The sequence below is a fragment of the Notechis scutatus genome, chromosome 1 (genome assembly GCF_049901735.1).
Source record: "Notechis scutatus isolate UNSWTSFEM ecotype Mainland chromosome 1, rNotScu1.2, whole genome shotgun sequence".
In the NCBI taxonomy this organism is placed as follows: Eukaryota; Metazoa; Chordata; class Lepidosauria; order Squamata; family Elapidae; genus Notechis; species Notechis scutatus.
In genome coordinates, this window is record NC_142009.1 from 300,077,779 (window position 1) to 300,105,523 (window position 27,745).

A 27,745-nucleotide genomic window follows, 5' to 3' on the forward strand; every position below is an offset into this window, starting at 1 on the left:
GCTTGTACTACTAGGACAACACATTTAGCTTCTCAGAAATAATTAGCTACGCCCAGCAACCAGTTGGTAATGACCGTCACAGGAAAAGTACAAAATACATTTGCTGTCACAGGAGTGGAAGGAAATAATACTTTCATAGAAAGCATTATTATAAACCCTGTCACTCTGGAAGTATTTAAAAACAGAACTGTTGCATAGCATTTGTCACTAGAAGCCAAGATTTAAGATATAGAAAAGACGAGAGGTCAAATTACCAAATGTTCATGGTCCTTTTAAGTCCCAGAGATTTCCTTATAAAATAAGCAGGTTTCACCTTTTTGCCTAGCTTGTGCACATAGATGCAAAATGTTTATATTTGACCAGCACCAGTAATTGTTTTATAACTTAACATCCATAGTAATCTCCTCAATCAATCAATCATTCTATTTGATACAGGTAGCCCTCAAACTTACAACCATTTAGTGACCATTCAAAGTTATAATAGTACTGAAAAAGTGACTGATGACTGTTTTTTACACTCACAACTGTTGCAGCATCTCCGTGGTCACATGATCAATATTCAGACACTTGGCAACTGGCATGTATGATGGTTGCAGTGTCCCAGGATCATGTGATCACCTTTTGTGACCTTCTGACAAGCAAAGTCAATGGGGAAGCCAGATTCACTTAACAACCATTTTACTGACTGCAGTGATTCACTTAGAAACAATGGCTAAAAAATCATAAATTGGGACAAAATTTATTTAACAATGGAAATTTTGGGCTCAATTGAAGTCATAAATCAAGGACTACATGTATTTACAATTTCCAAGTCTTAATTCTGATTTGGAATTAAACCATCTTCCTCCAAATTCTAGTTCAGATTTAGGATTAAGCATCTACCTCTGTACAAAGTACTTCAGAAAACAAAAGAATGCTACAGATTTGAATTTTTAGTTAGAAACAAGAATTAAATGAAAAATTACATAATATCCATATTTCTTCTTATGCATGGTATATATACACAAGGAAAATTTGTAAAAGAAAGCTATCTATCTATCTATCTATCTATCTATCTATCTATCTATCTATCTATCTATCTATCTACTATCTACCTACCTACCTACCTACCTACCTATCACATTTTTACTTCCAAACAAGTATAAATGCTCCGCTCCTCCATTTTAATAATCCTTGAAAGGACATTATTATCTGAAGTGGACTAATGGGAACCCTTACCTAGCTTCGCAAAGTCCATTATTTCACATTAGCTCAACGTGAACTGCCTAATGTAAACATGAATAGATGAGCCTGCCTGAGACAGAGCAGATACCTGAATAATCATCTATTGCCTCACCAGTTCCAACTGTTAATCAGGGAATGCTTTTATTTTCCCACACAATGTTCTTTTTAGAAAGCTAGTATGTATTAGCTTACTAGTATTACATATCATTTCTAGCATACTATAACAAAAATAGCATTTTTGAAATTAAGACTACTGGAACTCCTGAATATACATAGTTATTTCTCATGGGACAACGTTTTTCTCCTGTCTGCCCTAATCAAGTTTATGCAAACTTAAATTACCCAAGCATTAAGATATGACCAGAAACTCTTCCTAAAATTCTCAATTAATATACTAATTTATCTGTATAAAACATATAATAATCTTTATTGTTAATGTATATATACAAACAAAATTGATTATATAGTATGTGTGTGTGTGTGTGTGTGTGTATCCCCCCAAAATTCTCCCAAAACTATTTTAGTTATTTTTATCCTTTGATGCATTTTAAGAAAACACTTTAAAAGATACATTTTTCAAGTGGCATTTATCTTTTCCACCAAAACTGCTGCTTTCTTTCCCAACTACATATTTCTTGAGTAATGCCATTTTAAAGTTCATGAAAATAATGTCACACCTAATTTGCAGTGTGACATCTTACATTTCCATGCCTTAACATCTTCTGGCCTGCGGTTGGGGGGAAAAAACAGGGAGAGTCAACTTTCTGACAGGCTTGTTAAATACTAAATGCTTCCTTCTTCTAACCCAGAGTTTGCATAAATTAAACATCACTGTGTTCTTGTCTTCAAATGAATCAAAATGCCACATTCTGAAAAAGCATCTTTCTAAACAGTGTTTTTATGCTGACATCCAACAAAACATTCTGGCCTGCTGAATGCAGCAAAGAGTTTCCTGGGGCTAATGGGGAAGAAGAAACAACTGCTCTGTCCCATTACCTGCATGAAGCCAGATCTGAGCCAAAGTCATCCAAGGATGCAGAGGACCCTGCTTTGGAGTACTACTCTGCAAAGAGGAAGCCACCTCTGATAGTGCCTGCTCCACTCTAGAGGCCGCTATTGATGTTGCATGGACTGAACCTATGAAAGGAATGGCAAATAATTGATTTCAGAAGAAAAGGACAAAGATGCAAGCTTTCACATGCAGGTTCTAAATTCTTCATTTTAACTCTGTGTAAGGTAAAACTGTTATAAATCCCCAAAATCTATACTTCAGGGCACATGTAAGACATTTTTAAAAAACTTCATTAGGAGGTTAGTGTTGGTGAACCTGTGTTAAAAGGCTGGAAATGACAAATGAGACTGGAGCAGCCATTGGGAAATACAAAGGATTTTAGCTGCCAAGTGGAAGTGAGTAAATTTGTGAGTACACAAATACTAAGACTCAGAGGGTGTGCAACAACACTGTATGATAATTTCGTTTACTTGATTTTAATGCAAGTCTTAGTGATTTTTTTTTCACCAAAAAGGATAATTTGAAGGGTATATTAAGAGTGAAAAACAATGAAGATTACATGGAGAGCAGCCTCAACATTTCCCTTAAGAGAAATCAAATGGCATAAATCAATCGTTCTCAACCTGTGGTCCATGGAACTCTCAGAGGCCACAATGTTGTCACAGAGGCTCTGTGAAAAAATACTATAATTTAAATCTTGAGTTAAGTCTTGTTGGTCCAGCGCTATGGTCTGTGGCTGCAAAAGGTATTTAAAGGGGGTTCTTAGTGAAGAAAAGGTTGGCATAAATTATAAAATTCACCTATCATCAACACTAGCGCAATTAGAAAAGTAAACAAAATGGACAGTTCATCCCAAATGAGTTGGAGTATATAAAAAAGCTGATTCAGAGCTATTAGATCTTGATATCACCTCATTTGTTACCATTTGTAAGTTTTTTAAAATGACTAATCATATTTCAGTGCACAAAATGGTGCCAAATTATCATCAGCTCTCACTATGCATGTAGAACATAACAGCTTCTAATTATGTACCAGACTTGATACATTTCTTTAAATGTTCATGGCACTTATTAAATAGATTGTACAAGTATTGTACATAGGCACATTCCAAAAAAGCTTAGGTTGCCAAAGATTTAAGTGAAAAGCGAAGTATTTGTAAGAAGAAAACAAAGATAAAATTCCCTCTTTGTTGAGCTATGGCAATCTTATCACCTTCTCTGGTTTTCTTGATGGTAGTTTTGAAACTAAATCTACCTTTTTTCTTCACAAGTAATGGCATATGTTTACAGATAGTATTATTAGACACCACAGATGAATATGTCTGGTTGGAGTTATTGGCTTTTTTGTCTGAGTCATACAATCAGTCATGGCAAGTACTTTTGATTTTAGTCTTTTTAACAATATGCAGCAGAAACTGTTCCTTATATTCAATAGGGGAAAACATTATTGATTCAGTTTCGGTTTGCTATACAGTTGGTTAAGGTAGAAGAAGTCTGTATGTAGGTTCCAAAGAGACACCAAAGGAATTTCATCCATACTTCATGTATTCTTTTCAGGTTTTTTTTAAAAAAATATTTCACACTCCTAAATCTGGATCTTACGCAAATATATCTGAAAGTTGGCAACATTTATTTCAACAGTACTGACTTTAATAAATGCAGTCTGGGTTAATCTTAGAGATCAGCACTGAGAGAGGACTTATATATGTTCAATAGGTTTAATTCAAAACCTACATGGCATATTTCTCAGGACTTGATCATCTTGTTTTACTCAAGTCCTTTCTAGCTAATAAGGGAGTCCACACAAAGGGAGCATTAAAAAGCAGACAAGATGGTGGCTGTATTCTTCCTTCACATGCCTTATATTACCACACATATAAAAAGGGAAGTAGGACTTAAACTGTACAATTGCAGCCACATTCTTGATCCTTGGGATATCACCTCCCTCCCTGTGGTGAGTTGCCACAAACTGCCACCTTAGTGCATGTATTTTAGAAGGTCTCTGGGCCTTTGAAAGCTTCTTAGGCGGGCAGGGGCATCTACTTTCCACTTAAGCACTATGGACCTTAATTACCATGTAATTTAGGCTTTTCATATGTATTGAATATTGAAAAAGGGACCACTAGAAAAGGAGAATGGGAAAGACTGACATATTCATCCTGCTCAACAGCATTTGAACCTTATACTATTACCAACATTAATTCAAGTAATCAGATTTCCTCGTGGTATTGTTATGATGCTTAACTATAATTAAGGCAAGAAAGGGTAGGAAGATGGGAATATTTGTTCTAAAGGCTTTCAAATATGGTATCCCAACTCATTACCAAATGTTTAAAATCCAGGATTGTTATGTTTACAATTTACACTGGTATACTGTATAATCTCAATTTCTCTAACATTGTAATCACATGTTCTTGACACATAACACATCTATTGTTATTTCAATACTACACTATTCTTTTATTTTTGACAAACATGTATATAAATTTGGCCCAATTAGCAGATCTATACAAGTTTTTACAAATGAAAATGTACATGTTTAAATATACAAGATCAATAGCTGGTAAGTCTAATGAAGAACCTACAAGTTCACTCCCAAACAAACAAACATACAAACAAACATTTATTTCTGGCCTCTCTTACAGAGTTGCAGTAATGAAAGAGAAAAAATCAGAATGGAACCAATTAAGGACTGATTATATAATCCAGACAGTGGTGTACCTGGATGTATATATTTATATGTAGTATGGCGTTTTGCATCTTGAGTAGAGGTTAAATGAACAGTTTTTACTAACATTGACTTCATGCAAACAGTGGTTGGATGAAAATTTATGGAAATCCAACATAGCTTGAGGTACGTCAAATCCCTAAACTTCTATTCTACACCTTAACATAGATTTGAAGAAACAGTGGGAGAAGATAGTACTTGAGTACTTGAGCATTATTTAACATTTTATCTTTTATATATATAAGTATACCTGGAGCTCATATTTTTAGAATAGTTTGTAATGTGTGTGTGTGTGTGTGTGTGTGTGTGTGTGTGTGTGTGTGTATGTACACATACACACGGAATTATTACTATTACTGAGCTACTATTGCATTCTCTTGGATATGGCCATACATCAGAATGAATGGCCATTTTAGATTCCTTTAATTAAACAAGAATCTGCCATAATTTGAAGAAACAATATGGAAGTTTGTCACTGTGAAAAGGTGAGTAATACTGAAATTGTGAGCATTTTCACAATTTCAGTTAGGTAGAAGGAAAAAAGAATAGTTCCAGTTCTACTGTGCCCCTGTCCTTGATGGCTTATGAGTTGTTTTAAAATGAATTTATCCCTATTTCCAGAGGCTCTTTCCTTCCTTGCTACAAGATGAAAAGTTATTTTTCAATTAAATGTCATGATAATGTTTTAGTTAAAAAGATGAAAATAATTGGAATTAAGCAAAACCATGCAATGTAAAAACATTAAAATTCACATGCACATAAAGTAAAACAGAAAGGAAAAGCAGGCTTCAAAGCATATAGAAACACCAAAATGTGGAGCATGCAGAGATCTGTATGCCAGTGCAAGCAAATCACTATCTAGACTAAGAGACAGTATCTTCTGCAGGACTAGATAAAATAGGCATATGTATTTATGGACAAATCTGATATGACTTTATTTCAACTGCACAATTCATCTCTCACTCCCAATATATTAAAATACTTCTAGATTTTTTTGGAAATATGTATAATAGAAGTGAAACTTTGGCTTTCTGTTCTATCAATTATTAATAATGTTTGTTCCATGAAACTCAACAATTAATTAAGCAAAAATCTAACTCAATATAATAAACTAATAGGATCAGAAAGGGTCAAAGATAGCTAAAAATAACAATAAAGATTTCAGATCACTTGTAAGTATCAAACAAATATAATTTTCCTAAAGAATTGTATTTTTTAAATTTTGAATTTGGATTTTTTTTTCTTGATTAATTAGCTATGGAGCTAGAATGTAATTCAATTTCCAACTGAGTCGGAAAAATCACTGCAATGATATATAAATATGGATGCTTATAAAGTACATTAATGACTATCCAAGGATTAACTCCTTTTCCAAAATGTATTCATTTGGAGCCCTCCAGAAATTAATACTGCCTCTTTAATAACTGAAATCAAGTGACTATATAAGTGCATTCAGATCTCATAGGATTACAGCCTTAGGGTAACTTGAATGGGTCTAGAGCAACAGCCTTGCTTTGCACAATATCAACTTCCATGGCGAATGGACAACATTTACATTCTGTGGTGAAGGGAGAGTGTTACTACTAAATCTTTAGAAATTTAAGAATAGACCTAAATGCTACTTACAAACTGAAAAAAGGGAGAAAAAACCATGAAAGTAAGCATCTGGAGGGTTGCCTTTAAACAACAAATCAAACCACAAATTAAAATCACAAAAAATAACAGCTATAAAATAGAATTAGACAAATGCAATTACACTTCTGATAACCTTCAAACTGTAAGCCAGTTTTCTTGTTTTCCAAAGGATTTTGAACACTGCACATATGGTCTTCAAATCAGAACAAAATTTAATAGAGATATTGAAGTATTTAATTTATTAACCCTCTTTCAGGCCACATTAATATACTGTATAAGTGCAATATAGAGAAACAATAAATACATTTATTAAAAAGCCAGAGAGGACTTGGACCATTTTTATTTATCTGATCTTAAAGAGAAAAAAACACTATTGTGCTACACAAACCACATGATGGAAACTAATCAAGGAGAGAAACAACCTAGAACTATGGAGAAATTTCCTAACAGTTAAAACAATTAATCAGTGGAACAACTTGCCTCCAGAAGTTGTGGATGCCCCAACACTGGAAGTTTTTAAGAAGAAATGTATAGGGTCTCCTGCCTAAGCAAGCGGTTGGACTGTAAAGACCTCTTGTCTTTATAATCCCTTCAAACTCTTATTCTGTTACTTTCAGGGCAAGGCAGAATCTAATAAGGAGAATACACATTTAATCCTACGAGAGCATTTTTCAGGGAGTTCAAATGATTACTGAGAATTTCATAGCAGCTGGATAATTCACAGCTCACCTCTATGTTAGTGTTTCATTATTATTATTGTTGTTGTTGTTATTCCAGAAGGACCTTGAGTTATTGGCTACCCTAATTAAAATATTTCAACCTACCTGGACTGCAATTTATAATACTGTTTTGGTGTCCAATAGTGTTATGAATTCAAAACAATTATCTTGCACTTAGGGAACTGTTTAAAACACAGAACAATTCATTGTAAACTTAAAAGCACTGTTTATAATTCAAAATGGCCTTTTTTAAAATTCAAAACAATTCAGATTTGAAGCATTTACATCTACATCTTACTTTTTTTTTAAAAAAAATTAGACATCTACTAAATTTCTTAGTTATTAGTATTTGTTGAAATAAAACCAACTTTAATTTCTTTAGTTTTCAGGAGAAAAATAATCCCAGAAAAGTTCAATTTACACTCTTAATTTAATTAATTCTTACACACCATCGCTCGTCCGCTGAACCTCGGCTCTGATGCTTATCCTTTACAAAAAAATAGCTCTCTGATTACAGATTATAACAATATTCTGACCTGTACCATTTTACATTAGAGAGGAAAATCTGAAATCCTCCTTTTCAATGTTTCTCCATTTAAAAACTAAACACAATAGTCACAATAATTGCTACATGTTAGAAATCAGCATGATGAAAATTGACTGCATAGTATTCTTACAGGTATGCTACTTTATTTTTGGACTTGCAGACTCAAGTGGTATGGTTAAAATACTTCTATATCAGTTTATTATTTTCTTATATGTAATGCAGTATGTAATTCTTAGAACTGCAAAGTATTTTAGTGAAGAAAACACATGGACAAAATGTATGAATAGCCTTAAACAGGCAAATGGGAATAGAAAAAGCATTAATATAAGTGCATAAAAACTAATAATTCAAAGTTCATTCAAAACAACATGATTTATATATATATCTGCTAACCACTTACTAACTTCTGTCATTTATTTCTATCCTAGAGATGATTTGGTCATGTATCTTTAGTCAAACGAATAGATTAAATCAATTTTAATAGCTCATTCTCAAATCATGCCAGGATAATATGGATGAAATGTCCAGGAATGAAAATTATTACCAATTATATTTAAAATTATATTTAAAATCAGTTTTATTATTTCAAACAAAAAACTATCAAATAGTAAAGCTACTAAAAATGTAGCATCTAAAAGTAATTTAAGGAAAACCTCTGTGTTCCTCATCACGCAGGAGATACTCCACTTTATGAAAAGATGCAGCATTAAAAAAACCAAGGAAATAATGCTGCCTCTTTCTGCCAATTACATCAAACAAAACTGACACATTTGGAACAAGCAAATGTAAAACTTGCTTCCCATTGTAGTACACTGGGTTTTTTACACGGTGCACCCCTTAAATCTTAGTTCCTAATATTAATATACGAGCTTTTCCATATTTATATTTTGCATGTTTTGAGTCACAACAAAAATATTTTGTCTTTCTATCTTAGCTTGTATTAACAAAATGGCCCTCAAATCTATCAGATGGAATTAGATGCAGTGTTTTCAGTAATGGGCACAACAATTTCTCTTGTTGCATGCCATTAGATCCGAGAACCAATCCTAATAAAGCAGATGGTTGGAAATGCTGCGCTAGCAGGTGCCACTGGCCAGAGCAATAGCTTATGCCAACACTTATCAAGAAGACAATGGAGCCCCCTAGTGGATTCATTAAAGTAAAGCCTAGCTGATAGATGGGGAAGCCAATTTAAGAGGCTATCTAAGCCTATTTTTTTTTCTTTACAAAAAAAGCAAATATGTAATCCATAGGTTGTACTTATACCAAATTGCAAATTTCAGTGCAATTCGTGCTTAGCAGTTACAGAGATTATCAGAAGCACCAACAGAGCAAGCTAACACCTATTATCAGAAAGAGGAAATCTGTTTACAGAATGAAGGTTCGCAGGGCGCAGGAACGTGGTCACAAGATGGATTGGCTGCATGGGGCCAGACAAAGGAATCAGGTTTGGGAGGTGAGTGAGGAGACTGAGGAGACATAAACAGGTGGAGGAGAGATTCTGTCCTTGGGAGAGATGAAGATGTAGAGGAATCAGAAGCTAAAAAGTGAAAGAGAAAAATTATAAAGAAAATGCCAGGAATAAAATATGAATGGATAAATTAATGGAGGCCAGGAAAGAAAGAAATGTATAGCCTACTTAGCTATTATTAAATGGAGATGGAAACATTTCCGCACAGAAAAAACACCGTTATTACAGAAGTCAGAGATAAAATTAAAATTATGTATTGATAGGAGCAAGCAAGGGAAAAAATAAATTTACTTTATCAAGACAAATGCTAATGAAAATATTTCTTAGCTATGCTATTCAATGTGAGATAGAAGTACACATTAATTCCTGAAGTTAATACATCTCTTTCTCACCGGGTAACTGGAAGGTTTTTAAAATTACTATTATATTTTACTGACAGCAGATATAATAAGACTATTTCATAAATATCCTAAAGAACAAGATAATAATATATCAGCCAAAAAGTGTTTTTGTTGATATACTTCAATTTGTCACCTACTTTTTTCTCAAAAATCTGTCGCAATTCTGCACATCAACTTAAAACTAGCTTTTCTGTTTTAATCCTATTTCTGCCCAGCAACTTTAAAAAAAAAGCAATCAAGCAATTGCCTCATTTTATCTCAGTAAACCAGACAATACTATTGCCTTTAAGCCATCTTAACATTCACTTATAATTCAGATGTTACGGTTGAACATGTTTTCCCCTAATTTATTTGTGACATTATTTATTTATTACAGAGGCTTATATGCCAGTCAATTCATTCAGGCCTCTTAGCATTTTGTATTTCCTTCTTCTTTTAAGAGTTAAAATAAAGAAGTGGTATACACATGCCAGGCTACAGGACAAAATAATAATAACATACCACCAATACCGGCCCTGTGCAATGGTAATTTGCAGATGCTATAGACTAACATCACCATTATTTGCAGCCACCATTTATTTTTTTAATGCAACAACTGTCTGTAAAATAGTACCATTCACATAATTTGACTATATGTAGTAAAATATAAATTTTAATCAGTTTAATTATATAGATAAACTGAACCAAAACTGTAGGGTCTAATCTATAGGGTTTATAGATATTCCAATTGGTGCTAACCTGGCTCCTTACCTCACATGGGATTTTACTTTTAAAAAAATAACAGATTTGCAGCAGACATGCTGTAAAACAAAATAAGAGGGCCTTTATACTCCCAATGTGTTTAAAAATCTATATTCAAAAATAAACAAAAGAGATTAAAAACCAATAGGCAGTTTGGAAGTATTCCCATCTTTTAGGAAAAAATCCCCAATAAACAAATATAGTAAGAAGTAGCCTGAAGAAATGGTGGCTAGAAATAATTAGAAACATCAATTATTTTACAAGAGTATCCATGGTGTATTCCCAAAATTTGAAAATTTGTACCATTCTACAATGGATTAAAGATCCTTGTACTAATAAAATGAATGCTATTATTAGATGAAATCTGGCTCCTTTTAGATCTGTAGGAGATTAAGAATTCTCTGGAACATTTTTGAAGAAGTAAATGCACACAGGGACACACACACACACACACAATTAAATAGAGAATAGAACACATAGCTATCGCATAAAGAGCATTAGTAGTTATTTTATCAGTCTGTCTATCTGTCTTTCAAATTTGAATAGTTTCCCAACTCTAAAAAGTAATTATGGGTGGCATACAACAATGAACTAAAAACAATAAATATATAAAAACCAGTCGTTGTTAAAATACAAAACAAATATTAAGTATAACATTAAAAAACAAACTGCACAGCCCCAATGAAGAAGCCATTGTAAGTTTTAATCAATCCCTTGGGACTCCAGATCTGGTGACAAAACCAGATCTTGAGGGACCCCTCCTGAACATCAACAGGGATGAAGCCAGCCCCACTTCAGGGACGGCGGCAGAATGATCCATTAGGCAGGCACCATGACAGAGAAGCTCTGACACCAGGGACCTACCAAGCAAAAATCCCTGGCAGATAAAGCCTGCAGTGTATCTACTTTATGAAATCTGATAGTATGGGCAGATGTAATTGGGAAGAGGCCGTCCAAGGATACATATCAAGAAGGTGAGAATCAGCACTTTGAATTAGACCGAAGTAAACTGGCAACTAATGCAGCTTTGGAGCAAAGGTATACTATATGTGCTTTTTTTTGGAAAGACACATAACTACCTGGGCTGTTGCATTCTGCAATAGCTGAAGCATCTGGATACTCTTCAAGGACAGCCCTACTTGGACAGCATTACATAGTCCAATCAGGACATGACTAAGGCATGAGTGACTCTGAGCAGAGCTTCCTGTTCTGGGAATGAGTACAAGTGAAGCACAATACAAAGCTACACAAAGGCCCTCATAGCCATGACTGTCACCTGATCTTCAAGGAGTCCCAGATTATGCAGTGGGTCTACATGGGGCAATACAATTCCATCCAGCCTACTTCTCAAACTGACACGGTCCAAACCCACAATTATTCAGTCTTGCCAAGGTTCAGCTGAAGCCTGTTTTTCTTCATCCAAACCTTTATGATTTCCAGGCATCGGGAAAAGATGTTCACAATTAATTTAGCACGGACAGAGATATAAAATTGCATACTGATGGTACCTCACCCCATGGCAGTGGATAAGAATACCCATATAGATTTTAAATAATCCACCATATCCTGCAGAACCTCACATAGTAGGGGGCTGAGTGTTACTACTATCTGGAATCGATCATGGAGAAAGGAGGTGAATCAGCATAAAAATGCCATCTACCTCCAATCTTTTGCGCTCTGCATTTCGGATGCTTAGTGTCTTCCTTTTACAAACAATTGCAGTCGAGTGATTGTAATTTGTGATTTTTTTGTCAGCTTCTCTAAGGAAATATGGGTGGCCAATAAATGTGATAGACGATAAAGTGGGGAAGGAGGGGAAGAGGGAGAAAGAGAAAGAGAGAGGGGGAGGGAGGGAGGGAGGGAGAGGGAGAGGGAGAGGGAGAGGGAGAGAGGAGAGGGAGAGAGAGAGAGAGAGAGAGAGAGAGAGAGAGAGAGCAGGGGTAGGATTCAACCGGTGTTACAACCGGTTCGGTGAGAGTGCGTTTTGCACGCGGGCTGTGTGTGTGTGTGGAGCATTTGTGAAAAATCATTAGCTGTGCTGCCCGGACAGCTGACAAGTTTGAAAAGCCTCTTCTTTCCTGCTTTTTCAACTTCAGCAAAGCAGCTGAGGTTGAAAAAGCAGGAAATAAAGGACAGCCAAAAGCCAGGGCAGGTAGGTGGGCCAAACAGATGACCAGAAGGTCATCGCAGCGAACTGGTTCGGTGTCAGTTGCTCGACGGAGCTACTGGCTCTATAGAACCAGGCTGAACCAGTAACATCCCAACCATGTATGTATGTATGTATGTATGTGAATATGAATATGTATTCAAAGAAATACAGAAAGTAATTTTATTTTTGAAATCTAAGGATTCATCTTCCATTCCATATAATATTACTATTTCAGTCATTTATATTTATGTGAGTAGAAAGATTACTTCCTAAATGTATGGCAAATAAATTATTACATTATTACATTGGAAGAACAAATTTTAGGAGTATTTTGTTAGCCAAACACAAACAGTATGAAAACATAAAATCTTCAAAGAATGGGAGAGTTGCTAGAACAAATAATATAGGATACATAGAGTTAGGTTTATAAAAAGAATGGAACTTGGAAGTGTGGTCCTGCCAAAATCCCTAACTGGAAAGCAGAAACAGTTACATTGGATTTGGCCAAGAGGCATTTAATGACAGCAGTATTTCAGTTTTGCATCATGCCAAGCCTTTGCTCGGTAAATTCTGAAATTAAATGAGTTTATAGCAGTAACAATTTTGCTTCAAAATGAAATTTAACATCCAGATTACCTAGAGATTTAAGTGGGACTTTAAAAGTGAAGAACAAGTAAACTGATACACTCAAATGGATTGTTTCTTCTAGGAATATATATAGAAAAAAACTGCATTTACAATGTAATTATTTACACCCTACCTTGCAAAGGTATATAATAGAAAACACATAATTGTGTCTGACACTTTGATGACAACAGAATTAATATTCACCTGTTTCAGGATCACTGAAATCTGGGAGAGTGATTGTATTGAGCTGTCGCCTGTCTGCAATGGCTCTGTCCAATAAACTGCTGCCACGCCCAGAATCACTGGAAGAAATAACACAATATATTAATACTTTAAATCACTGTAAGGGAACAGTGAGGCCTGTACATCATGCCTTTGTGTATGTGTATTATATACAGTATGTGTATGTGTGGGTATGCGGATGTGGGGTGGGGGGGTGTTGCTATGCTCTATGAAAGGATTTGAAACCAACATTGTCTTTTACATATTCATCTTTCCATTTCGGAGTCTTCTGAAGTAGCTGAAATTCAGCTGTTATAAAATGTTTTGTTTTTGACTGTCAATACACTCTGTCTTTCTAATACATATTTTTCTATACGAAAGCAAGGCTATTTATCTATTGACAAATGATAAACTCTAAAAAATGTAGGACAAATTCTAATTTCTTCATGCCTGCTTTAAACTGTAACAGGATATCCTGATTTTTCATCTTAGCAAGTTCCTCTTAGTGAAACTTCTACATCCATTGTCAGGTAATGCCTTCTATGCAGAGAATAAAACTACTTCCTTTCTTTGTTCCACTGCTATAACAATGATATAAAACATTCTGCAAAATACTGAAGTAGAGGACTGCTGGACACCTGATTCCATGTGCAATGAATGATGCAATTACAATAATATACAGGAAACAGAAAGGAAACCTTTCTTGTCCATTTAATCAAGCAATAAGTATTTTTATTAATCAGCAGACATTTCCTAGAAATTGCTGCATCAATCAGCTCCTTGTTACTTGTGCCCAATATTATAATGAAGCTAAAAGTTATTCCTCTCTTGGATACTTGGTTGCACGGTGCAGGGAGATCTGTTTGTCTTATTTCTTCTAATTTGATACCCATATGAGTGATAGGAAGGAAGAGATATTATTAGCCAGAAACACAGGCTAGACTTGTTTCAAACAGTCCATTCTGAATATGTATACCTGATGTATAAAATGGTTACAATAAAGTTAAGAAGACTGCTGCTATATAAATAAATTTTATTGTCTAATGGCATCCACAACTGACTTCCCTAAGATATGAAAGGGAGTTTGTTCTGGGCAGATCTTCGTTTTCATACCTACAGTATGTCCCTCTAAAAAGGGTAGCTCAGTTATCCTTAGTAACAACTTAGCAGCTCGAGTGCACAAAGCATGTGGTAAATAATATTGACTTGGCTTTCTATTTTTAAAACATAAGTAATAAAGAAGAGTTTTATGATATAATGCATGTTTTATGGGACTGTCATGTCATGTTGATTTGTCACGTCAATCTATTTACAAATCTCAACTCATAAGTTGTCTGCTCATAAGTAGTGAGTATAATCAATCAATTGAATGAATGGGGCCATGCATTTATCTTCCCAATGTTACAATATCAGTCTTTTGGATATAGTAAGGGCACAAATAATCCGGTTACATTGTCCAGTTGTCATATTCCATGTAAAAGATATGTAATTCAAGAGAATATTATCTTCAAAATTTTTAATTTTTGTCAACAGTTATAATCCACTATTTTCTCCCAACTTAAGTACAGGACATGGTGAAAACATGTGTTTTAACGAAGTATTATCCTTCTTACAGCTCCAGAAGAATGCTATCTTAGATAAACTTTTTACATTCAAATATAGAAGATTCCAATAAATTCTAAGTTATTATCTTTTGTTGTGCAAGTTGAAGTTTAAGGTCCACTGACATTCTTGGTATAGAAGTCACTTTCCTATTGTCTAGACCAGTGGTCGCCAACCGGTGGGCCGTGAGAAAATTTTGGTGGGCCGCAGAGAAATCTCACCCCCAGAGCACCAACCCAAAGCAATTAATCCAGGCTGCGCAGAAACACAAGGCTGTGCTGCCCACATGGCCCACTGGAACCCTCCCTGCCCACTCACTCCTTACCAGGTAAACTTGCCTGCTAAATTGCTATTTTTCCTTTTTCCGACCATCATCTGTTCTGCTGTGCGATTTAGATTAGCTAGGAAGCAGGAAATGGCTGGATTTCTTGCTTTCTAGCTAGTCTTTAGATCTTTGGATCGGCACAGCCGAACCTCCCTTAGGACTGCTTGCAAGCAAATTCAGTGCAGACTCACGGCAAGCAAATTTGAGAGACTGAGCTAGCCAATGGCAGATAGATAGATCACTGAATGATTCTGTGAGCAACTCAATCTGCCTGCTTTGCCTGATTTTGGGTAAAAGTTGCTCTTTTTAAATAAAAATTTATTTACATACAAAAATCAATATTTATATAAATATTTATAATATTTATATTTTACATACACAAGCCATGCCCAGCCAGTCACATGACCACCAAGCCACAGCCAAAAATTAGGCCACGCCCACAGAACCGGTTAGTGGTCCCTGGGATCTAAAATTATGAGTTTGATGGTCCCTGAGGTCCAAAAGGTTGGTGACCCCTGGTCTAGACAAAGTAGGAACATTTAATTCTTTATTCCACTCATTTCTATCAATAATAAATGATACTTTATAATTTTTAAAATTATGTATATTTTGTTCATCAAATGATCCATAATTCATATTACTGAATCCATCATTCTTACCTGGGATTAGTAAGATTGTAACAAGATTTCCAGATCTGCAACATATGTTTACAAGTAAGAAGTGCCTCATCTGGGCCCCTGCAGAGTAATTCCAATTTGACTTTGGAAAATAATAATCTAAGAAAACAAATGTTAAAGTTTCTTTATATTTTATACAGTTCCATTATTTTGTTACTTCCAATGGAAATAATACTGTTTTAAAGTAAATTCATGAAAAGGCAGAACAAGGAGAAATAGAATTGCATTTATTTTTTATTATAAAACAGTTGCATTTAGACATCTAAATAATATATAATGTAATGTTTAGAAAGACAGCTGTGTGGTATCTACAGGACAAAGAAGCTGGGAAGCAGAAAATTACATTCTTACTCATCAAGTATGAAAATTATAGGTAGCATCTGGAAAAGTGAAAAACAAATTTACCACCTCTCTCAACATCACAGCTGGATTAGTTCAATGTCATATTCAGCATGTCTAGAAGCAGCAATAATTATTACTCACATGAAATTTTCTGGATATTCACTCAAGGCCATGTCAATGATATTCAGAGCATCATGGTAGTGTTTCTGAGCTGACAGCAAGAGGGCAAGGAGATGTAAAGAATTAGCATCATCACCTTGAAGCTGCAGAGCCTGACGAACGTAACCCAAAGCTTCTGGTATCTAGTTAAAATAAAAACTGAAAAGAATTATTACCACAACACATATTTTTAAAATAATTCTATTACCCATTTGGATAATAACAACAGCAAGAAGGAATGGAAAGCTCCCAAAGTTTGCACATATAACTTTGGGAGGAAACATTTCACTGCAGAGTTTACTTAACAGATGCTAATGATTTTGTTATCCATTAGCTAGAAGTATGTACCTAGCCTCCCTAAAATCAGCTTACCTTTGTAAATTCAAGGTATACACGAAATGTACCTGTTTCAGGTTTCAAAATTCTGCAATTTAATTGTTTAAAAAATCTTTTATTGCTTGTTTTCTTAGAATGCATTTGGCATGTGCCCTTCTCATGTACTATTCAAAAACAAAGACAAAGCAACATCCAAATGTCATTGTTTTGGGTTTGAGGTGTTGAAAGTAGAAGAAAAAGATGCATGGCCTGAATTTGAATTGCTAGTCTTTCTAAAAGGTTTACTAGAAAATAAATTATTGTATGTCATATATACAAATAAAATACAAATCTTGAAAATTGAATCCTACATGCAATATAATGTTATTTTTCTACCCTAACATTGAATCAGCAAGAAAGAACGTACGCATACAAAAGTGATCAATAAAATATTTCTTATATTTTGTACAGCAATTTTGAAATGTATACATCAATTTCATTTGGAAATAAGAACACAGTGGATATTAAATGCTCTTCAATTAACAACTCTATTTACTGCCAATCAATGTTAACAAATCTACTGATTTTTAAACATACCTGTCGAGAAATAGCAAATTGTAAAGCTAAATAAAAGGCTGCCAGATGATCACTTGGAGACAGAGTATGTGCCCTGAAAATAATTAAAATATATTAGATTTATTGGTACTTCCTAATCAATCCCTCCCTCCCTCTCTGCCTTCCTGTCAGGTGTTATTTTTTTACCTATTTTCCCTGGATCTTTCAAAATGTCAGGGCCTTATCCAGTTGGGTGACTATGAGCTACCCTCTCAGCTTAATCTACCCCACAGGATTGTTGTGGGGGAAAAGGAGTAAGAAGGTATGTTGGGTATGTTTGCTGCCTTGAGTTATTTATAAAAATAAAAGGTGTGAGATAGACAAACAAACAAATATCTAACACTTTCCAGTGTCAGAGGGATTCTTATGTTTCATAATTAAGTAATAAAGGGTGTTTTAATATTTTGTTCAGATTTTTAAAAGTGAATTAAAAATCTGATAAACAGACTGCTCACAGAATTAATAGCATAATACAGATTTTCTTTTATAGATCACTGTTTCAGAAATCTAACTAAATCTAGCAAGGAAAGAAGGGTGATTACCATTTGGCAGCTACCCAATATTATGTCGTCATCATCAGTTTAAAATTTCAGAAATAATCCAGATTAAATATTGCTTGCATAAATGGTTGCTGACATCTATGTTAGATGATTGCAGCAGTATATTTATAGGAAGATGGCCATACATGACACAGCCTATACTGATACAAGTTTATGACTCAAGTTTCAAAGAATTTTCTCCTAACCTGTTTATTTTGGTAAAGGCAAAGTAAAAAGTGTCCATAAGGAGTTCTGTATTTTAGAATTAATTATATAAGAACATTATTAATATAATGCTCTTATATAATTAATTCTATAATGCAATGAGCCAATACCAGCTCCCCCTCAAAGTTCTTATAACAAAAATAATATGTACTGATATTAATCACCAGTGTGTCTGTGTGTCTATGTATATGGGCAAAAGCTTTTCTGAACTTAAAGAATTTTAATTTACTTCCCATCAAGCAAAGGCAAAGGTGCATATAGTGCATTTGTGTAACAACTGTGGGCAAAAGAGTGTGATTCACTTACTTAGCAATATAAATGCTGTCCCAACTGTGATTTAAAATCAAGGATTAGCTGTATCTCAGTTCCAATTACTATTGTAATCTGAAGACTACCTATCTGGATACTGAGTTTAAATGGAGAGAATAGTGGGACCAAGCCTACATCTTACAAGTAATTATCCCCTCTCCTACTATTCACTTCCATTAGACTGACATATTATAGACAGTCATCTTTTAAACTTTATCTGCAATATCCAGGAAACATGAAAGAAAAACTTTTGCTGAGTAACTCTCTTTTTAGTATCATAAGAAATGTATTTAAGACTCTTAAATGTTCATTAAAATGGGATACTGTGCATCTTGCAAATAACTGCAAATAACTCATTAGGAATACATTTTTAACTGTTTATAGCTTAAAACATTTATCCGATTCTAACCTTAACCTTTAATGCAGGAAATATAATTTTTAACAGAATGAACACATTTTGTTCAATTAAAATATTACTATTCTCACTAGTATTATTATTAGTAATAGTAAGAATAAAAGCATATATTCTACTAATTCTCTACTGTGCTGCTCTGGAGCTGTTTTCTTTAAAAAGAAAAAAATCTCAGATACAAGAATAACAATTTAAACAAAGGTTGAGCAAATGTTATTTTCTATTAGCTGATAACAAAAATATCTTTAATGAAATAAGAGGTAATCCGTTGGAATCAGATTGGATTTTTCCGCTGCACTTGATGAACCAAATATTAATGTAATATGCTCTATACTCCCAGAGATTAATCATATTATATAATCATTTATAAACATATTCTATTCAAAAATATGTTTTTCATTTTCTACAGCTTAGCAAAAAGATTACCATCCACTAACCTTTGAAATGCTAGAAGAGCCTTTCGCTGTAGGACCTCTTGCACTCCTCTCAAAGAAGCTAAAGACATAATTCATTAGTGATACTTAACTGGACATTTAATTAGTTATATTTAAATATAAAACCAATTTTAATAATCTCATAAATAGATATGTGAAATTTACTTACCATCTGTAGCTTGTAGGCTGTAGGTCAATCCTAGGGCTAAAAAACCTTTGGCTTTGAATTCTGATGTTTTGTCCCCCGCATCAACCACCATTCTGGCAAATCTTTCTGCCTCTTCTAACTAAAAACAGATTTTCATAGGAAAAGTGGCAGAATTCACTAAGTCAGAATTCACTGTTTAAAGTCGGTTGACCAATATCTACTAAAGTATTCAAATTATTCTAATTTAAAATCAAGATCCCCAAATCGTATCACAAGTGCTAAAGGTAGTACCGGAAATTTGAAAGAGTATAGAAATAAACATGATTATGAACTTTTTCTACCATTTCCTTTCTTATACATGCAAAATTTCACAAATTGAAGAACAGACCAAGATGATGCCATGAAATGTGGGAACAATTTCAATGTTCCTACACATTTCTGGATGGCATCATCTCAATATCCTGTCATGAAGACTTATAGAGGGAGAAAGTACTCAGATGGCTTAGAATATTCAAGTCAATCCCCACAAAAGAATGAACTAAATTAGTTTAAAAATCAAGAGCTCAAATGACAATGCTTTCTTAAAGGGATTGGGTAAAAATTTGGCTGAGGTACACATAGGAATCAAGTTATCCAAGTAAATAATATGAATGAAACTTAAGGATACCTGTTACTAATTTTGTATGTAGGAAGTACATTAAGTTTCTATGTGAACTTTGATGCATCTGTTGACTAAATTTCTCCCAGGTTCAGTAGGCATTTGTTACCAATTTTTCTTGGCAGCAACTTGTCCTAAAACCATTGTTCACAACCTAGACTTCCTATATACTTGTTATACTTATTAGGAATTAGACTTCCTATATACTTGTTAGGAATTAGGTTGAACTGTCACTTCAGGATTATGGAAACAGAATCCATAGACATTGCTTTCTTCCACAGAAGGAATGGAACCATTCTAACATGATCTCTTGTTATTCACTAAATACAATGCAGTGATTGCTAACAGAACTACTGTATCACATTTTTATTTTACCTTTTTAACCCATGTAGGGCAATTTCTCTGATTTATATAATGTTAATACATTGTTATACATTGTTCCTTCTTGATTCTCCCTTTGAATTCTGATAATTTTGTATCAGCCTCATTAAGGTTTATGAGAAAGGTTCTTTGATTTAATTAATATGATTAATTAAATTTCAACTTTAAATTTAAAGTACAGCTCTAGTGATGGCAAAATGTATGTGTCATCTGCAAGTTATAATAAATCATAGTACTTTCCATGATTATATCTGATTACAGTAGAACCTCTGGTCACAACCATAATTTGTTCCATAACTTTGGTTGCAACCTGATTTGGTCATGACCCGAACCTAATTTTGGAAATTTGGCACTTACAAAAAAAAAAAAAAAAATGGCGTGGAAGGGGAAATTGGCCACGAAAAAAAGGAAAAAGTTGTGAATTTTTTGGGCAGAACCCGATTGGTCATGGTCAGAAGTGTTTGTGACCACACAGGTTCTTTTGTTTTAATGTGATTTTATTGATATTTGTCTTAGATTTTTTTGTGTATTTTTTCTTGCTTTTCACTGTTTTTAAAATTTCCAGAATTGCTTACATGAGATGGACTGTTATACAAATCAAACAAACTGGACATGACACCCACTATTAATTACCTATGTTGCAATGCAGACATATCCTTGCAAATATCTTTTCAAGGTTTATAAGATCATGCATGCAGTGACAGGACATTTCAATATCCATAACAGATCAAATTAAAATCATTCCAGGATCTACAGGAGATCTTTAATCAGATGCAATAGTGGTATAGGTTCCAGAACTACAAATATTCTAAAATTTCAATGAATTGATAGACTTTTTGTTTGAAAAAAAAAAGACATATATCCTTAAATACTGAATTCTTCATTTTTCAGATGACTAACAAAACAACTTACCCAATGAAGGGTTCCCATACATAATTTAGCAGCAAGAAGTGGAATTGTAGGATCATCTGGCTTCAACCGAATACATTCTTTTAAGACTTTTACAGCTCGAGCAGACTACATAAAAAGGGCATTAGAAAATAAGACAGTGAAGAAGTAGCAAAATGTGTTATTTCAATTTGCTACTTTAAACCATTCCAAGATATAATTAAAAAGATGAAATGGATTTTATTCAAGAAGGAACTGGTTTGATTTTGATTGATGTCCAGCAGCTACTAATCAGATAAAGTAGCATTGTGTAGCATATAAAATGCCAAGAGTTTAGACTGATTCTAATGAAAAATTTAAAAAAATGTTTGGGTAGTAAATGAAAAATAAGGATTCTCTTTTATACACTGCTCAAAAAAATAAAGGGAACACTTAAACAACACAATGTAACTCCAAGTCAATCACACTTCTGTGAAATCAAACTGTCCACTTAGGCAGAAACACTGATTGACAATCAATTTCACATGCTGTTGTGCAAATGGAATAGACAACAGGTGGAAAGCATAGACAGTTAGCAAGACATCCCCAATAAAGGAGTGGTTCTGCAGGTGGTGACCACAGACCACTTCTCAGTTCCTATGCTTTCTGGCTGATGGTTTGGTCACTTTTGAATGCTGGCGGTGCTTTCACTCTAGTGGTAGCATGAGACGGAGTCTACAACCCACACAAGTGGCTCAGGTAGTGCAGCTCATCCAGGATGGCACATCAATGCGAGCTGTGGCAAGGTTTGCTGTGTCTGTCAGCGTAGTGTCCGGAGCATGGAGGCGCTACCAAGAGACAGGCCAGTACATCAGGAGATGTGGAGGAGGCCAACAACCCAGCATCAGGACCGCTACCTTCACCTTTGTGCTAGGAGGGACAGGAGGAGCACTGCCAGAGCCCTGCAAAATGACCTCCAGTGGGCCACAAATGTGCGTGTGGCTGCTCAAATGGTCAGAAACAGACTCCATGAGGGTGGTATGAGGGCCCGACGTCCACAGGTGGGGGTTGTGCTTACAGCCCAACACCGTGCAGAACATTTGGCATTTGCCAGAGAACACCAAGATTGGCAAATTCGCCACTGGCACCCTGTGCTCTTCACAGATGAAAGCAGGTTCACACTGAGCACATGTGACAGATGTGACAGGGTCTGGAGACACCATGGAGAATGTTCTGCTGCTTGCAACATCCTCCAGCATGACTGGTTTGGCAGTGGGTCAGTAATGGTGTGGGGTGGCATTTCTTTAGGGGGCCGCACAACCCTCCATGTGCTCGCCAGAGGTAGCCTGACTGCCATTAGCTACCGAGATGAGATCCTCAGACCCCTTGTGAGACCATATGCTGGTGCAGTTGGCCCTGGATTCCTCCTAATGCAAGACAATGCTAGACCTCATGTGGCTGGAGTGTGCCAGCAGTTCCTGCAAGACGAAGGCATTGATGCTATGGACTGGCCCGCCTGTTCCCCAGACCTGAATCCAATTGAGCACATCTGGGACATCATGTCTCGCTCCACCCACCAACACCCTCAGGAGACCATCTGCAACCTTATCAGGAGCATGCCCAGGCGTTGTAGGGAGGTCATACAGGCATGTGGAGGCCACACACACTACTGAGACTCATTTTGACTTGTTTTAAGGACATTACATCAACATTGGATCAGCCTGTAGTGTTTTTTTCCGTTTTAATTTTGAGTGTAACTCCAAATCCAGACCTCCATGGGTTGCTAAATTTGATTTCCATTGATAATTTTTGTGTGATTTTGTTGTCAGGACATTCAACTATGTAATGAACAAAGTATTTAATAAGAATATTTCATTCATTCAGATCTAGGATGTCTTATTTTTGTGTTCCCTTCATTTTTTTTAGCAGTGTATATCGTAAGATTATTTTTATATTGTAAAAAATAAAAAATGATTTGGCACGGAACTGAAGGAATGCTAGTAGGAAGAAATGTATAGAGATATGTCAAAGAGCAGAACTGAAGTGAATGCTGTAAAAGTTAGTAAAAGTTAGCATTAATGAAAGGTGATGAAAAGCAAGTTATAAAAGATGTGAAAAGATTGAAACATTTTAAGGAAGCAATTGTAGATAGTGTAACTTGAGAAACAGTAAAGTACAGATGTGATTAATGTGAGGCCTGTATTTCTGTCTGATAATTGAAAAAAAAAGTTGTTCCCTTATACCAGGGAAAGGGAGCAAGAGCTGCAAAATTATAGAGGGAAAGGGTATATCTAGTACAGACAAAATTCTAAGTGAAAGGCTTGAGAGATAATATACTCTATACAATATACAAAATTCGTGATGTGCAGGAAAGGTTTTGGATAGGCAGGAGAATGAAGACCACATTTTTGTTTTTCAGTAGCCATTGAGATACATATGAATTATGAAAAGATATATTATGTTCATTTAGAAAAAGCTTATGATAATTGAATTACAGACTACTTTACACAGTTGAAGGTTGGCTGTTGAATGTGGTAAGAACAGCATATCATACAATAAAGCATGTATGAGAATAAATATAATGTCTAACGAATGCCCCAACACTGTTCTGACCCAAACCCTTTTCCAATAAAACAAACACGAACCAAAGGAAACAGAAACCTTTTAATGATTCTTACAAATCCCCGGTTAAAAGGCTGCTGCAAACTAATTAATTTTGATAAGCACAAGCCTTGCCAAAACTGTGCAAGGCTGCCAAAAATAACAGATAAGAAATATTTTACAACACAAGAATCTTCAAATACCAGCTTAAGATACTGCAATGTCCGCGAGGCGGGAGTTTCAAAACCTTTTTGCTTCCTACAAAGAACGTTCGCTTCACAGCTGGCTTTTAACTACTTGAGGAGGAGCCGTTACCTTGCAGCCTTACTTCCGAGTCACTGATGCTGCTGCAGCTGCTCTTTCTTACGAGTAGCCCTGTGCGCACGTGCACTTGAGACTTCTCAGAAAACAACAACTAAATGAAAAACTGCTGATAACCTTCTACCGCTGCACCATAGAGAGCATTACTGGACCTCTGTATGGTTTGCCAATTGCACAGTGGCAGATAGGAAAGCACTCCAGAGGATTAATGTCATTGGTTGCCCTCTCCCCTCTTTGGAAGAGCTTTATAGCCCCCGCTGCCTTAAGAAAGTTCAAAACATTCTCAAAGATCCATCTCATCCTGGGCACCCTTTTTTTGAACTATTACCATCTGGCAGACAGTACAGAATAATAAAAACAAGGACAAAAAGGCTGAAAAACAGCTTCTATCCCAGGGCAGTAGCTTTTTGAATTCTGCTGTATAGTGCAGTATTGGTGCGGTGTCGGGGGTTTCGGTTCAATGTGTGGAGTGTGAAGGATGTGTGTTTGTTTATTTTCATGGTCATGGTCATGATGTGCACTGAAGATAGTGTTTGATTTCGTTGTACGAGGTGCAATGACAATAAAGTAAACTAAACTAAACTTGGCACAGGCTCCTTGGGAGCCTCCTCATCGCTGCTGCAGATCCCACAATCTCTGAAGGTAGCAGTCCACTCTCTAATGGTCCTGGCTCCTCATCTGAGTCCTCGCTCTCCTCATCCGTCTGCACCTGCTGCCAGCTAACCACAACAAACACTGAGCAAGGCACAAGCCAATTGATATCTTCTTGATTTTTAATGCTGGGTTAAGCTGACAATCCAAATGATCTGCAGTGAATGTTAGACTGTATGATGCAATGAGGAGTATAGATCTAAATACTATATACAAGATTGAGAAGTTTGTTTCTGAGAAAAGAAATTGAATGAATGATTGCAATTTACCCATACATGACAAAAAATTACAGTGAGTGATATTTTGGTATATATAGAATGTTTACTAAACATGGAGAAATGAATGGAGAATGTTTTACAATGGCCAGATGTGCTTCACAGATTAAATGTAAAGATGTAAAGCACCCTTTCCAAGCCACTAGTCATAATTTGAGGACTACCTGTATTTAGGAGCAATGAAACACAATGTTTCAAAGAAGGAAAAAAAGAAACACAAAGAAATTTGTGCTATATCCACTTTTCTACTTTAACCAGTAGATGTCTGCAGTTTGTTGGATCAAATGATAAACACAGCTACAGCTGCTATTCTGTACACAGTTATGAAAATGAAGGCTTATATAACACAAAGAATGTATGCAGGATTATAGTCTACTTTGTTGCCATTAGCAGCCAGTAATAAAACAAAATTTGCAAAGAAACTTACTTTTCCTGCTGCCATTAATGAAAGTGCAAATTGATACCAAAGATGGAATTCTTCAAAGGCAAATTTCATAGCCCGTTCCAAACACTGCAATAAAATTGAGAATACAGACCATTAATAGGTATAAATTATTTAAATGAACACTACTTATCTTTCTACGCTGACTATATTAGCTGGTAATTACACTTACTGGCAAACAAAACGATGCTTGCAAGGCACTGTACTTTTGTTACATAATATAAATATCAAGCCAGGGTGCATGTTGCAAATGACTGAAGACTTTGTTGTTGTTGTGTGCAGGCAAGAATGAAAGCCTGGATTACTTTATGTGAGTGTAATGCAAGCAATAGAGGAGAGAAGAGCAGGGCTCATCTTTTGTCTTTAGGATGTTTGTTCAAACTTTTGACAAATTCCATTGTCTCTGTCCATTTTCTTTCTCTCAATTCATAGAATACTATTTAAGTTACTTTACAGTGGAATTTCATGCTGAAATTAACAACAGAAAAGGAAGATTCTCAAAAAAACTTTAAATTCCTTTTAGCTCAGCTTTGAATGTTCTAACAAACTAAACTTCTGAATCAAAGGAAACAGGGAGGCAATATATAAACCTATTCTATGGAACCCATGAAAACCGTTAACATAAAGGAAATGTTCATGAAATACATATTAAAAAGGGAGTTTCAATGCAAATGTCAGGTCACAAAGGTAAGAAAACGAGAAATGAGGTTATGTTCCCAACACATTTTTGTACAAAAAAAGCAGGGTATGAAAACAAACACAATGGTTCCCAAACAAGCCCCTCAAACATTTTGATTGGATTCTTCTTCTCCTTGTGCCATATCCGTCATCAGATGTTGGTGATCATGTTGGCGATCCTATTTTTATCAACAGCTGCACAAAAAAGTGCTGTTGAGTTTTGTCCAAACCAGTTTTGTCCAAACCAATGTCAGGTCACAAAGGTAAGAAAACGAGAAATGAGGTTATGTTCCCAACACATTTTTGTACAAAAAAAGCAGGGTATGATAACAAACACAATGGTTCCCAAACAAGCCCCTCAAACATTTTGATTGGATTCTTCTTCTCCTTGTGCCATATCCGTCATCAGATGTTGGTGATCATGTTGGCAATCCTATTTTTATCAACAGCTGCACAAAAAAGTGCTGTTGAGTTTTGTCCAAACCAGTTCCTTAGATTTTGAAGCCATGATGTTCTTCTTCTATCTGGACCTCGTTTGCCTTCAATCTTTCCCTGGAATTTTTCCGGGTGTCACATCACTTGTCCAAAATATTCTAACTTTCGCTTTTTAATGGTTTTAATGATTTCCCTTGGCTTTCCCAGGTGGCTTATCACCTCCTCATTTCTGGTTTTATCAACCCAGCTTAAACGTAACAGCTGTCTGTAAATCCACATTTCAAATGCTTCTAGTCTCTTCAAGTGGCTTTCTGTCAGAGACCAACTCTCTACTTCATAGAGCAAGATAGAAAAGAAGTACCATCTGACAAGCCTGGTTTTCAATCTTAGACTTATGTCCTGACTGCAGAAGACCTTTTTCATTTTGAAGTATGCTGTTCGCGCGTTCTCTATCCTTGCCTTACTCCAGCAGTCATGTCCCAGATTTCATGTAAATTAGAACCAAGGTACGTGATCCTTTCAATTTTTTCTATAGGTATTCTTTTCAAATTTATCAGTGGTAAATTAAGGGGTTGTTTGCTGACGACTATGATCTTGGTTTTTGAGATGTTAAGCTTCAAGCCATATTTTTCAGATATTTCTGTGACTCTTGATGAGAAGCTGAAGGTCTTCATGCTTACTGGCAAGCAGAACTGTACCATCAGCATATCTTAAATTTTTGATCCGAACACCGTTTACTTTTAGGCAAGCATTGATGTTTTCCAGTGCTTTGTTGAAAATGGACTTGGAGTACATATTAAACAACAGAAGAGACAGGATACAGTCCTCTCTGACCTCTCTTCATATTTCTGCATCATCT

The 27,745-nt window shown here is 35.3% G+C and overlaps 1 protein-coding gene across 6 annotated transcripts in view; it reads right to left on the bottom strand.

Moving 5' to 3' along the window:
- TTC7B (tetratricopeptide repeat domain 7B) overlaps positions 1-27,745 on the bottom strand; it is a 94,339-nt gene that overhangs the window by 33,119 nt on the left and 33,475 nt on the right. For 2 of the 6 annotated variants that reach the window (XM_087952071.1, XM_087952074.1), the window contains 11 exons: positions 25,759-25,842; positions 21,529-21,633; positions 19,599-19,716; positions 19,433-19,490; positions 17,493-17,565; positions 16,563-16,723; positions 16,062-16,178; positions 13,458-13,555; positions 9,237-9,404; positions 6,590-6,640; positions 2,221-2,361 (listed from right to left, as the gene is read on the bottom strand). In XM_087952071.1, coding sequence (XP_087808197.1) covers positions 2,221-2,361; positions 6,590-6,640; positions 9,237-9,404; positions 13,458-13,555; positions 16,062-16,178; positions 16,563-16,723; positions 17,493-17,565; positions 19,433-19,490; positions 19,599-19,716; positions 21,529-21,633; positions 25,759-25,842 — 1,174 coding nt within the window. The remainder of the gene's footprint in view (positions 1-2,220; positions 2,362-6,589; positions 6,641-9,236; positions 9,405-13,457; positions 13,556-16,061; positions 16,179-16,562; positions 16,724-17,492; positions 17,566-19,432; positions 19,491-19,598; positions 19,717-21,528; positions 21,634-25,758; positions 25,843-27,745) is intronic. The other 4 variants (XM_026679176.2, XM_087952075.1, XM_087952073.1 and 1 more) reach the window with 3 other exon arrangements.